General features: G+C 37.0%; 1 protein-coding gene across 1 annotated transcript in view; it reads right to left on the reverse strand.

The window, feature by feature from the left end:
- The window catches only part of LOC117505392 (phospholipid-transporting ATPase ABCA1-like), a 282,727-nt gene that overhangs the window by 194,874 nt on the left and 73,707 nt on the right, over positions 1 to 14,146 (reverse strand). The window contains exons 16-18 of the mRNA XM_034165037.1: positions 7,536 to 7,740; positions 6,028 to 6,144; positions 1,864 to 2,035 (exon numbers count right to left, since the gene is read on the reverse strand). Coding sequence (XP_034020928.1) covers positions 1,864 to 2,035; positions 6,028 to 6,144; positions 7,536 to 7,740 — 494 coding nt within the window. The remainder of the gene's footprint in view (positions 1 to 1,863; positions 2,036 to 6,027; positions 6,145 to 7,535; positions 7,741 to 14,146) is intronic.

The following is a 14,146-nucleotide window of genomic DNA, read 5'->3' on the forward strand; positions in this document are numbered from 1 at the left end:
ACACAAATAGATCAACAGACAGACCTACAGACATACAATTAGATACGCAGATAGATCAACAGACAGACTTACAGACACAATTAGATACGCCAACAGACAGACCTACAGACACAATTAGATACACCAACAGACTAACAGACAGACCTATAGACATACAATTAGATAAACAAATGCATCAATAGACAGACCTACAGACATACAATTAGATACACAAATAGATCAACAGACAGACCTACAGACATACAATTAGATACAGATAGATCAACAGACAGACTTACAGACATACAATTAGATAAACAAATAAATCAACAGACAGATCTACAGACACAATTCAATACACCAACAGACAGACCTACAGACACAATTAGATACACCAACAGACTAACAGACAGACCTACAGACATACATTTGGATACACAAATAGATCAACAAACAGACCTACAGACACAATTAGATACACCAACAGATTAACAGAGAGACCTACAGACAGAATTAGATACACCAACAGACTAACAGACAGACCTACAGACATACATTTGGATACACAAATAGATCAACAGACAGACCTACCTACAGACACAATTTGATACACCAACAGACAGACCTACAGACATAATTAGATACACCAACAGACTAACAGAGAGAGCTACAGACATACAATTAGATACACAAATACATCAATAGACAGACCTACAGACATACAATTAGATACACAAATAGATCGACAGACCTACCTACAGACAATTTGATGCACCAACAGACAGACCTACAGACATAATTAGATACACCAACAGACTAACAGACAGACCTACAGACATAAAATTGGATACACAAATAGATCAACAGACTTACAGACATGTAATTAGACACACAGATAGATCAACAGAGAGACTTACAGACACAATTAGATAAACCAACAGACAGACCTACAGACATGATTAGATACACCAACAGACTAACAGACAGACCTACAGACATACAGTTAGATAAACAAATACATCAATAGACAGACCTACCGACATACAATTCAATACACAAATAGATCAACAGACAGACCTACAGACACAATTAGATACACCAACAGACAGACCTACAATTAGATAAACAAATAGATCAACAGACAGACTTACAGACATACAATTAGATACACAAACAGATCAACAGACAGACCTATAGACATACAATTAGATAAACATAAAGATCAACAGACAGACCCATAGACACACAATTAGAAGAACAGACGGACATACAGACATACAACTAGATAAACAGAACAACAGACAGACATACAGACATGCAATTAGTTGCACAAATGGGCCAACAGATATACAATTCAATATCCCAACAGAAATAGATCAAACTTACAATTACACAGAAACAATTCAATAGACAGACCAACAGATATCCTGACATAAAGTTAAATAGACGAGCCAGGTTGATTCTATTACTTGAAATGTAATTGAATGTAGTGGAAATAAATAAATGTGAATGTCACACCTGTGGCACTCATTCAGCTTAAATTCCCATCCTCACGTCACCCATCGGAGTACAACACGTCTTTTTTTTTTATTATTATTATTATTAAAAATGTTGCCACGCTTTGCCTCATACCGAACTCTGTTTTCGCAAATTTCTCAGCGAGTTGCTGTGAACATGCAGCAACACTGGACATCAGTGTTTGTCAAAGTCCTTCGTCTGTCCTTGTCCTGTTACGTTTGCTTCCACCCATTCAGAGGACTCGTCTTCCCCTCAGCTCTAAGTCTTGCATCAGTTGCCTTGTCTCTCTCTCTCTCTCTCTCTCTCTCTCTCTCAACCCGAGTCTGGCAAAGCACAGGAAACAAACAAACAGATACGGTCACTTACATTGTTGTTGTTTTTCCAGCTCCGTTGTGTCCGAGAAACGATGTGATCTGATTCTCGTAGAAGTCCACGCTCAGATTATCCACAGCCAGCTTCTTTCCAGTCTTATAGATTTTGACAAGGTTGCGGACTGAGACCCCGACTTTCATATTTGGCGGCGGGTTCTCCAGAAAGCCTTTATAAATGCAGTCACACAACAACAAACCCCACAATTACCTCAATTTTTTGGGATATGAAACCAGAATTAATTTCCTTACAGGACATCTTTACATGGTGTTCTACCACTGGATGGACTTTAATTGAAACCTATAACCTGGTTACATAAAGAAGGCATTATCATACACTATTGTGCATTCTTTAAATACAAAAGTCTAAATATCTTTTGTTGAAGACATTGAACCTGAATTCATTTTCTTCAGGAACGTCTTCATATGTTGTGCTGCCATTGTGTGACGTTTCTTTGAAATGTATAAAACTGTTTTGGGGAAGTTCCCTTTCCAAGACTCATGGACAAAGGGACAGGCTGATGAAAATTCCTATTATTCTTCTTTTCATCACTCTAATCTTGCAAAAATTCCCCAAATACAAATAGTTTAAATATATATTTTAGTAAATTTATTAAATTAATGATGCACATTTAAAAAAGTCCAAATTATAGGTGTCTATTTTATATCGATTTCGTTAGTCATTCTATTTATGAAATAGGAGTCATTAAAAAAAATACACTACCATGATCACAGCCAATAAATTTTGTGATAATCTGTTGAGTAAATCTATCCGTCGAACAGTTATTGGAAAAATACTGTGTAAAACATGTTGCAAGATTGTTCTAAATAATGTATATTTAATCCAGTTGCAGTTCATAGTTGGGGAATGCTATCATTTGCACTGCACTGTTTCTTTATTTTAGTAAAGTTATAATCGTTATATAATACGATTATAATTTACAATATATGATACAGCTCTGTGTAATTAGCAATGGTGCTAGCTTGGTGTTAGGGGCGATACCAAGGCACTGATGCTAATCGGAGTGTCATAACACAATGCTAATGGGCTAACATAACCATGAAAGGTTGCTAGCATCACATAACACAATGCTAATGGGCTAACAGCATGAAAAGTCACGAGTGTCACATAACACAATGCCAATCATCATTAACATGATGCTCATGTCACTAGCATCACAGAGCATGAGATGCTAATGGGCTAACGTCAGAAGGAGCCAAATGCCTCCAGTAGATCAATGTTATTTATAATGTGCTTAAAAAAACAGCTACATTTTTGCTAAAACAATTTCTTACAGCAAATATTTGGGTAGTTTTGCATGCTGTTGAAAAATCTAACTATATCTGATTTTTGGATTTTTTTTTTTTCTTCTCTGTTAATGAACACGCTGTCAAGCACACAGATATGGGCCTGTCAGAATGATAGTGTACCTTATTATTATGACCTCCCGCAAGAAAGTGTGGAATTATAATAAAATTATCTTTTATGATCAAAATTTTGACCAATGCTCATATTTGTCATGAACAAAATGTTTTTGTACAACCACCTTTTTTTCGTTGTGATTACCGCCCACAACATTATACTTTTTCAACAACAATCCTTTCGTTTATTAGCACCTGTACATTGTTTTGTAATATTCTTCATATTACATTATGCTAACACATATTCTTTAGGCAGCTCGTGCCTACAAAGTTATCACGCTAAAAAAAAGAAACTCAGCTCATTACATGATAAGTTTGGATGGAGAGAAAATTCACTACATTTTTCAAAATCTATCTTAGCACACCCATACTTAAGACAATACCATCTGCTGAGTTCAGTAAAAACAGAATTTCACAGCATCTCATCCCAGCATGAAGCAAAACTTAATCAAATCATGTTAACACGTCACTGTCAGGTTCACTGCAGGCTCCTCTCTCTGGGCCTGACGGGAGCTTTTTCTCATTTTAACAATATGTGCAAGTCCCTTGTCCAGCAACATAATCATTTATCATATCATAATGAGGAAAGTTTGTTTCAATAAAGGGATTGTCATCATAAAGCAAACAGTTATGAGGATATATGTTATGGGAGCAGTAACAGGGGGCCGTGGATGGTGACAAATTAAAACATAGTAGAGATTCATGGGTCTGTTAGTACAAAAACTACCACCACATTCAATTACAGTAAAACAATGAGAAAGGACTGTTTCCATTGGTAAGGTTTGCAGATTGTGGAGGATAGCAGACCTTTACTCTCCAAAAAATTATTCGATAGTAGATATTAAAGCTACAGTGTGTAGGATGTCATGCCATCTAGTGGTGAGGCTGCAGATTGCATCATGTGTCATGTCACTATTTTGATTCCTATCTTGTTTTCTTTCTTTGGCGATGGGGATTCATGCTCACTTGCCTTCTATTGTGATCAAATGTAGAACCTTCCGGTTCCCAAAAATGAAGGTTCTTTAACTTGTTAGCCAACCAGTAGATGGTGCCAAAGGAAGTAACGACTGACTTCTTTTTTCTTCAGACTATCGGCTGTGCTGTAAATAGTGCAGCAGATAACTGTCATGCAAATGGTGATACAAGCACCAAAGTTGGCACAAATACTCCTTAGACATTACTCCTCTGAAAAAAACGACTGGCCACTTGAATTTTCAATAGGCGGCCAGGGAGGGGTCAATTGAAGAATTACACAGGGCTCAAAATTAAAAATGCTCAAATTATTTTGAAAACTACACCACATTATTGGTCTGATTGTAAAGATTCCAAAAATGTATAGTTTGGACTATCTATGACTGAATGATCAGGAGTTATGGGGTAAAAACAGCAAAAATGGTGACAACGGTCAGTTTCATTTTGTACAGGGGTCAAAAGTTAAAGTTCCTTCAATTTTGGTAAAAAGTGATGCAAATTATTGGTTGAGCTAATAGGATTAATAAATGGAATTGTTTTGATTGTGTTGAATGTTTGGTCTCCAAAGTAAAGTTGCTGTTTTTAGCCCATAACTCCTGATCATTCAGTCATAGATAGTCCAAACTATACCTTTTTGGAATCGTTACAATCAGACAAATAATGTGGTGCAGTTTTCAAAATGATTTGAGCATTTTTAATTTTGACCCCTGTGTATTTCTTCAATTGACCTCTACCTGCTCGCCTATTGAAAATTCAAGTGGCCTGCTGCACTAAAAATGCAAAAGGCAGGTGGATTCAAAAGAGTATCCAAGCCCATATTATCTCATGGAAACAACTGTAGCATTCAAGTTGTCATTTGGTGGCACAGTGTAGGAAACCTTCTTGCACAAGTACATTTTTTTCTCACCCACAGAGTGTATCAACCACTAGCCACCAGCCTTAAGGTACGTTGACACTTGCACAAATGTGATGCCCGCACTGGCATGTAATCTTGCGTGCCAATGAGTAAACTCGTCATAAACTGTCAACAGCAGACAAACACCTAAATCCTCCAAAGTCTTTGGTGTAATTCGGTGAACAAATCATTTCATTAAAGTTCTTATAACATCATTTTACCTCCATTCTACTCAGAATAATCGTTGCATTAATGTTGTGATTTTTTTTTTCACTTCAGTCAGAATAAACTTAATTTCATTAAGTTTTACGATCAAACTGTTTGGTTAAAAGCCATTATTGACCTATGTTTGTTTTATAAACAGTGAACAATTTAGCAATTTTATATTTTCTAAATTATCAACTGACAAAAATGGGAACATGCAAAAAAAACATTTGTTTCATTTTCAAAAATTAGATTCAATTTAAGTTAGACAAACTAACCCCATGTAGATTTTTTAAAGTGAAATACAGGTGTACAATTAAAAATACTCCCTGCACACGAATTTAATAAAAAAAACAACAAAAAAAAAAACAACAGAAAAGCCACAAAAGCAATCAACCTCACCTCATTCTGTGTTAATTGGAAATTCTTTTTTTTTTTAGCAGGTTCTTGTCTTTCGCCCTTCAAAGTGTCATGTTCTATTATCACCTGAAGTGACAAAATGGTGCTAATGTTTGTTTGCAACCGATCCCAATTTACTTACACATTTTAGAAGAGCTATTCTTCTCTCTAGTACATGGATAAAGAGTTGATAATCTGACAAATACAACAACGCCAGTGCAGAATGATTACAAACCATAGGTGAAAATGGAAAATTTCATGACATTTTACCGTTGGGTGTGCTGGAGTCCTTCAGCTGACTGGGGTCGACGTCAGTCACTGAAGTTGTTCCACACCAGTAAGACGACATCAAGGGGAAGTACCATGGTTTAGGGATTCCATACTGTCCTGAGATTAAGTACAAGTGTTGTTCACATTTTAATACCAACCTGTTTTAGGTGGATATGGAACTTGGTAATTTATTAGCACAAATGGTCCTAATTTATATGTCAAATGAAAGATTATTCTTATATGATGGACATGAGTCATGCAAATCACTTCTCTGTGATTCAGTGATACCGTATATAGTAATATCTGACCTTGATGTGATTACTCATATCCACATAATTTTTCCACCATTTTAAGTACATATTGGCTCCAAATTGAGTCAAACAGTTAAACCTTGAATTTGACCCTTCAAAGGTACCTATGGTCAAAGTTTGTGCAACCAGTAGAAGGTGATGTACTTCATATTAATATTTCATAGTAACCACAAATGCATCTGACTGACTTTCATTCCCCTGCTCTCCAGAGCATATGTCCACCTGTCCAGGCAAGACACAACCTGCTCCCTACTCTCATTACAGATCACAATGTCATCTGCAAACATCATCATCCATGGAGACTCCTGTCTGATCTCATCCATCAACTGCCCATCACCAATGTGAATAAGAAAGAACCCAGAGCTGATCCCTGGTGTAATCCAACCTCCACCTTGAATGAGCCTGTCATTCCAACTGCACATCTCACCACTGTCGCACTATCCTTGTACATGACCTGCACTACTCTCACATACTTTTCTGCCACTCCAGACTTCCTCATACAATACCACAACTCTTCTCTTGGTACCCTGTCATAAGCTTTCTCTAAATCCACAAAGACACAATCTAACTCCTTCTGGCCTTCTCAAAATACCCATTGTAAATAAGTTTAACCTTTCAAACTCAACCAAGGATGAAGGTCATGCAACCGGTAAAAGGTGATGGTGACTTCAAATTAAAGTTTCATGGTAACCACAAGCATATCTTCAAGTCAATTCCTCATAATTGCTGTTATAAACTAGTTTCACCTTTCAATGTCACCCAAGGGGAAAGGTGGTGCGGGGCTTCATAATAATACTGCAATAATAAGTGCATTGCCAAACAATTAATCAAAATAGATGTAAATTAATTTGACCATTCAAGATGATGCAAGAACAAAGGTCATGTGATCAACAGAATGATGACATATAACTTCATATTCATGTTCAACAGGAACTATATGTAGAACTTTAACTAATTCCTTAAAATATCCATTGGAAATATACCCAAAATATGAAGACTGGATCAAAGGTTTGACTTGACATGTGAGCTTGACTTTTAACCAGTATTTTTGCCAAACCAAATCGCCATCTTTGGCTGACTGTCATTAAATCCACTATGTTTTGGTCCAGATCAGGTCAAAAAGGCCACACAGAAGAAAAAAAACAACATCCCCGTACTAATGCGCATGAATGTAATAAGATTAAAAACAAATCATACCTGGGAAGACATTCTCAATGTACCATGTGAGTCCCCAATAAAGAGCGGCATCAAACAGCATCATGAAGATGGATATGATGAAGGAGTAGCGCTCCCCCTCTTCAGGGCTCCTGATGATGTTGGACCATTGAATACCGATGCCTTGCTCTTCGTACTTGGCAAAGTTCTCACAGCCATAGCCAAATGCCACACAGGATAATAAACTCTGCAACATAAAAAAAAACACTAAAATCACCCAAAGAAGAGCAGTTATACTTCTGACACAGCAAGTTCAGTTGAAATGAACTTACATGATTGTTCAATGCACCACATCTCAAAATGCAAAAGAATGCGTTTAAAGTAGTCTTGGTTCCACCAATTTTTTACACATCCACAACAAAATCTATCAGTTTCTCCAAACACTTAAGCTGTAACCAGTGTTGCCACAGTTACTTTGATAAAGTAATCCAATTACTGATTACTGATTACTCCTTGAAAAAGTAACTTAGTTACTTTACTGATTACTCAATTGTAAAAGTAACTAAGTTAGATTACTAGTTACTTTTTTAGTTACTTTCCCCAGCAGCCGACAACAACCCACGTCAACATGACAATGATACCTGTTTTGCCAAAACTCACTTTATAGTCACCCTTTCTTGACTTCAATGAAAATAAATACTTGTTTTATAAAAAGTAAAATAAAGACGTCTTTCTTGACCTCATATTTAACTGTTGACAGCACTGTAACAGTAAAACTTGCAATTTCAAACCTACATTGTTTATAAATGTAACTATTAAATTCTAACATTTTTCTAACATTTAAATTCTCTCTAAACATTTTACTTGTCGAAATTATTATTATTTTAAGCAACATTAGTAGTTGTAGTAAAAAAAAAACGGCTTCAAAACTGGACCTTTAATCTAGGGGTGTTGTGGGGGGGGGGGTACATCCTTGCCCCACGCCCCCATTCCATCTAGATTCGCCCCTGCTTTGGCGTTTGAGCACAAAGAATGGATAACATTTATTTATGCAGAAAACATGACCAGATTTACAGGTAAGAAAGTTTTATTGCGTTTTCACATCATATGGTCCTCAGAGAGTTTAGGTGCATTTGAGTGGAAAATAGTGTTAGTTATTGACGCGTCGCGGAGGATCAGCTGTTTTTAACGAGACGATACGGAGCTGCTCAGCTCAGAATTCTAAATAAAGGAGGGAAAAAAGTATAAAAATGTCTTTGTAAAGCTCAGTGCAGGTGTGCTGATCACCGCGCTTTAAGAGGTGAGGACGAGTCGAGCAGCTGCAAAAAACTGTGGATGAAAAGCTCACAGCTCGCTTAAAGTGGGCAGTTCAGTCGAACCCCGACCTCCTGCCCACGGACCAAGTTTAATGCTGCTATCGACCCACAATGAAAAATAATAGTAACGCACAGTGACATGGAGAAGTAACTTTAATCTGATTACTGATTTGGAAAGATTAACGCGTTAGATTACTCGTTACTAAAAAAAGTGGTCAGATTAGAGTAACGCGTTACTAAGTAACGCGTTACCGGCATCACTGGCTGTAACATAAACCACAGTGTTTGAGTATTCTACTTTGATCAGTATAACTCTGCTTTTGAAAAGTGTTTTATATATATACTTAAAAAAAACTCTTAAGTATTAATACTATGAATACACTATGTAACAAATTTTTATTTTTGTTTTGTTCCTGGGTACACAGTGTGTTTTCCTAACCTGTTATGCCTTAAATAAATAGAAAATAGCTGTTATTCCACAGAAACTTTGCTTCTGTGATCAGGACAATGATATTTTGAAATTTGTCTGTTTTCAAGAATATTCTCGATTTGCCTTCACTACTACTGAGTAGTCTTCTAGAATATTCTTTAACTGCTAGAACTGTCCAGAATTTTCTAGAAGTTTCCAGAATTATCAAGAAATTTCAAGAAACTTTTAGAACTTTCTAGAACGTTAAAAAAATAAAATCAAAGTTTGTGCTGAATGTAGTCATTTTTCCATAGACTTTAGACATAAGCAGTTGAAATATAACACTTAGAAGCCAGGAACAAAAATTGTGTTACATAGTGTTTTCATTACTACAACTGCTCCCACTGCTACTAACACTTGACTGCATTTTGGAAAAGTATTGGATAAATGAAGTTGATCATATTATTGTTACAGGCTCCTTTCAGTGCTGTAACTCATGGGCTAAAGTTCTTATTATGTTACGCTCATCTTAATGTTTAATTAGTACAACTCTGCTTTTGTAGAGTGTTCACAAAATTAAACTGTTACTACCTTTCAGTACACATCATTTTTGAATCCTGCTTTGTAAATACAATTGCTATTATTCTTGGGATTTTTTTTATTTATTTATTTTAGCATTAATACTACTACAACCACCACCAATGACTCTGTTTTGGAGAACTGTGAAAATAAAGTTCATATTGTTGTTCTTACAGCATTTCAAGGTGCTCACTTTTTTCATTGAGGTCGTACTTTCACATATACCATATTATTGGCATTTATTATTTTATTATTGGTGCTTATTTTGTTTAGTGTTTTGATTTTTGTGAATGTCCTATATAAATAGTCATAATTATTCAAATTAAAAACAAATGTGTGATTTTTCAGAATTCAAGGCACACTAGAGTATAGCTTGCAGGACCAACAAAATTCGTAAAAAGAAAAAAAAGCGGCATACTCAAGAAAATATTGTGAATTCCAACATAAACAAACGTATGATTTCATGATTTACAAACACTTCTGATTGTTAAATTTTATTCACAAGAAAGTTAGCTGACTTAACATTGATTCCCGGGAAAGTCTTGTGTCATTAGTTATTTTTGGTATATAAATCACACTTATATATTTGTATATAAGACATACTGGAGTATAAGTTGCAGAACCTCTCAAAGAAGTGCAATATCAACAAAATCATAAATAAATTTAAAAAAGGCAACTTACAGCTCTGTAAAGTATTGTAAATAAAATAGCTGTTACCACCTCTCATGACTGCACCTGTTCTTGAAAAATGCTTCGCAAATAAAAGTATTGTTATTGTAATTATTATTATTAATACCGCCTTTATATGTCAGCATATTTAAATACTAAAGTCAATTGCTGATTGAATCATGTTGTATTTAAACTGAATATAAAGGCCACACCCATAAGATCACAAAAACGATGACAAACTATCCAAACAGCTGTCACATGGTTTAACAATTAAAAGACTTAATTGTCTTTTTGAAGAGTTCACATTTAGACCAAAGACTGAAATCAAAACATAAGTAGTACAATTTACAATATGCTTAATCTTTGACAGAGTTGGAAATTGCACATGTTGCATTGCCAGTAAGACATCGTCTGCTGCAGTTAATCGCCCTGCTTTGCCATGTTGCCTGCCAGCTGTTTCATCACGCTTCATTTGATCCCAGCATTTTAATTCAGACAAAAGGCATTTGCGGAAGCTTTAGAGACAAACCATGATGGATCTCGTCTCTCTATTATTACAATACCAGATGAAGAATTTTAAAGCTCGGCAGTGACACCAAACCTCATCGCAGACTGCCAACACTGCTGCCAGACAATCAGCAGTCAGTCAGTATGGATCACGGGTGATGGCTGGGCGAGTGGGCACCCATCCTTGACCTCTGTACAGAAAGCTGACAAAATGACAGGAGCCACTTCTTTGGCTTTGGAAAAGCAGCAGAAGTTGGACTGCAGACCAAAGAAGTCTGGTTTGTTGAACACATGTGAACATGGAATATCCAACCACGTCCAAGACAATCGAGTTCTTTTCAAGAGGCTACTCTCAGGACATTTTTAGCAAGCAGCTGGTATGTAAGGAAAAAATAATAAAGATCACAAACGTCGAAGAAAACCTAATATTCCTTGATCCTTGAAAAGTTGTATTTTTTTGGAGGGGGATTTGATTAAAGGGACGACCATGATTCAGATGGTAGAGTAAGTTTTCCATTAACCAAAAGGTCAGCGGATCAATGTTTGATGACTCCGGTGTGTCGAAGTGTCCTGAAACAGGACACTAAACCCAAAGCACCAAACACAATAAAGTCAGGCAGGGGTAGCTTTAGGAAGGGAAACCAGCAGATCCATAGAAATGTGGAAACACAAAAATAACAAAGTCAGCTGTGGGCCATCTTACATGTCCTGCCGACTTCACCCACCTGAGTCACATCACCTCACACCTGCCAGAAAGTCCCTTCTTACTCGTTGTTTAATACTCTTAACTAAACACTGCTGGCCTATCAGATTTTCTTACCTATCTTCTCAAGTTTTCATGGCTCTTGGTCTCATTTGGGCCTTTTTATAGTCTTCTTGAAGTATTTCCTTGTATTCTTATTTGTCAATTTACTTTTGGCTCTCATTATTGTGTATTTGTGTTTATTGTGGGCCATGACATATTGTTACCGGTTTATTTCAAAGATAATCCAAGAAATAGAGCTTGATTGATAATTGCGCTATGTCCGTCAAATCATAAAAGTATGAGGCCCCTCTGTACATTACCAAGGTGATCTTCAGTACATTTAATTACGGAAGGTATTTTGTTATTTTTCAAATGGCCAAAGCAGATGGTCACCACTTTGAGTCTAGTCTGCTTGAGGTTTCTTCCAACAACTGAAATGGAAGTGAAATTGTTTCTGGCTCAGATATAGCATCCAGTGGGCCCCCACAATGTTTCTACTGATCTGCAAAATTATTTAGAGATGCATTTTGACTATTGGGTAAGTAATTATGAAAAATATGGATATTAGCATGCAGTATTTCATGCTAACATTTCCATATTCAAACACCATTCCTGGTGAACTCTAACATAGCTTGAAGAATTACAAACACACACACTTCAGCTCTGCAACCAGGGTATCTATTTATTCTGCAAATCTATTGGGAATTAAACAAATTTTCAGGATATCCCACAGGGAAGCACAATCAAAAGCTTTGCAAAAATCAACACTTGTGCTTGCATTCAGTGGGTACACACAAAGTTAGAATGGGGTCAATGGTTTAATAATTGGTAGCCAAGCCAGATTGTTCTGGTCATTGAGTGGCAAGTAAATGGGACTAAATCCTGTTAAGAGTGATTCTTGCAATCAACTTCCAAGCACAGAAAGCAGTGTAATATCACTGAAAATGTTGCAATCCAGGTGATCACCCTTTCCTTTCTAGAGTAGGACAATTCCTTTCTTCCAGTCAACAAGGATGTTGCCAAGCCAACAACTTTTCAACCATTGAGAGGGTCCAGATACAATACCATAGATCTCTTTTGTCTACTGTCATGGAGGATCAGCCTTGCACAACTGCTCAAAGTAGCTCACCCAATGGGATTGTACAGCAGGGGAATCTATCAAGACAGATGCATTATCCTCCAAGACTAGAATGGTAAATGGACATTCACCCCATGTCAGGGTGCTGCCATACAAGGCCCTCACTACACACTGGGAGCAGCTAGGGGAATAAGGACCTTGCCTATAAGGACACTTAGTGATTTTCCGGTCAAGCAGGGATTTGAACCAAGGATCCTCTTGTCTCAAGCCCAACGCTTAATCACTAGACCATCACCTCCCCCGGTGTAGGTGTAGGTCTGAAGGAGTGTAGTGCTTTGAGCTCTTTGTAAGCTGGAACCGACAACAGCATGACCTGCCCAAGATATAGTCATCTACATGCAGTAATCCAGCTGTCCAACCAAAACATGAACATTTTTCCTTATTTTCATCAAAATTCTATGGATGAATCGAAACATTTTAGCTTTTGCTGAACAAAGGAACGCTATAGTCTCTTGTAGCTCATTGCAGTGCAGATTACAGTAGATACAGTAGGTAGATGAATCGTAGATGTGTAGTGGAGTGTCCCTCTGATCAACCGCCTGCAGCCCTACTTTGGCACAGCACTGCACTCAAAACCATTCACATAAATTCAGGTGAGCGTTTGAAATTCTGGTCTGATTAAAGACTTCATTATCAAGGACAACGTTCAGGGTGAATTTATATGCCTCAGCACGTTGTAGTTTCATCTGAGCTGGAGAGAGGGGTAAACCTCTGCAAACACACATCTGATAAAGTGCGCGGATGAACTGGATAGCGATTTGGTCAGAGGACCATTGCTCATGCTAATTAGAGGGCTAGAGGGCTATCTGTCTCGTGGGAAGATGGGAAAAAGGAATAGCACCAAGGGGAGTGCAGGCAGAAAACGTTTAAATAAAGCTCCAATGCATATATGTAAAACACCTCTGCAGTGCGGTATACTGTTTCTGAAAAGTGAAAAGTAATGTTTAAATTCAAAAACAAAAAAGGCAAGTAATGGCAATTTTCAAAACGAAAGCCAATTTAAGCTACTTGAAACCGCTTGATGACGAAACCCAAAGTTTATGGGGTAAAACGGCTGGAAAACAAAGACAGAGGTACTTCAAGTGCAAGTGAAAGATATTATTGTTACTTTCAGCTCCACAAAAAAGTTGGGTGACACTGACAAAGAAATCTATCGGCAGTTTGATGAATTTGATAAACAAGAGAAACACAGCGTGATTGAAATTCAAGAAAGACGACTCGCGTGCAGGAAAATGAAGATTTGAGATTTTGTTTGTCTTTGTTTGCAGAAAGGACACCCTAAGAACAAAT

Source organism: Thalassophryne amazonica, chromosome 23 (assembly GCF_902500255.1).
Source record: "Thalassophryne amazonica chromosome 23, fThaAma1.1, whole genome shotgun sequence".
Taxonomy (NCBI): Eukaryota; Metazoa; Chordata; class Actinopteri; order Batrachoidiformes; family Batrachoididae; genus Thalassophryne; species Thalassophryne amazonica.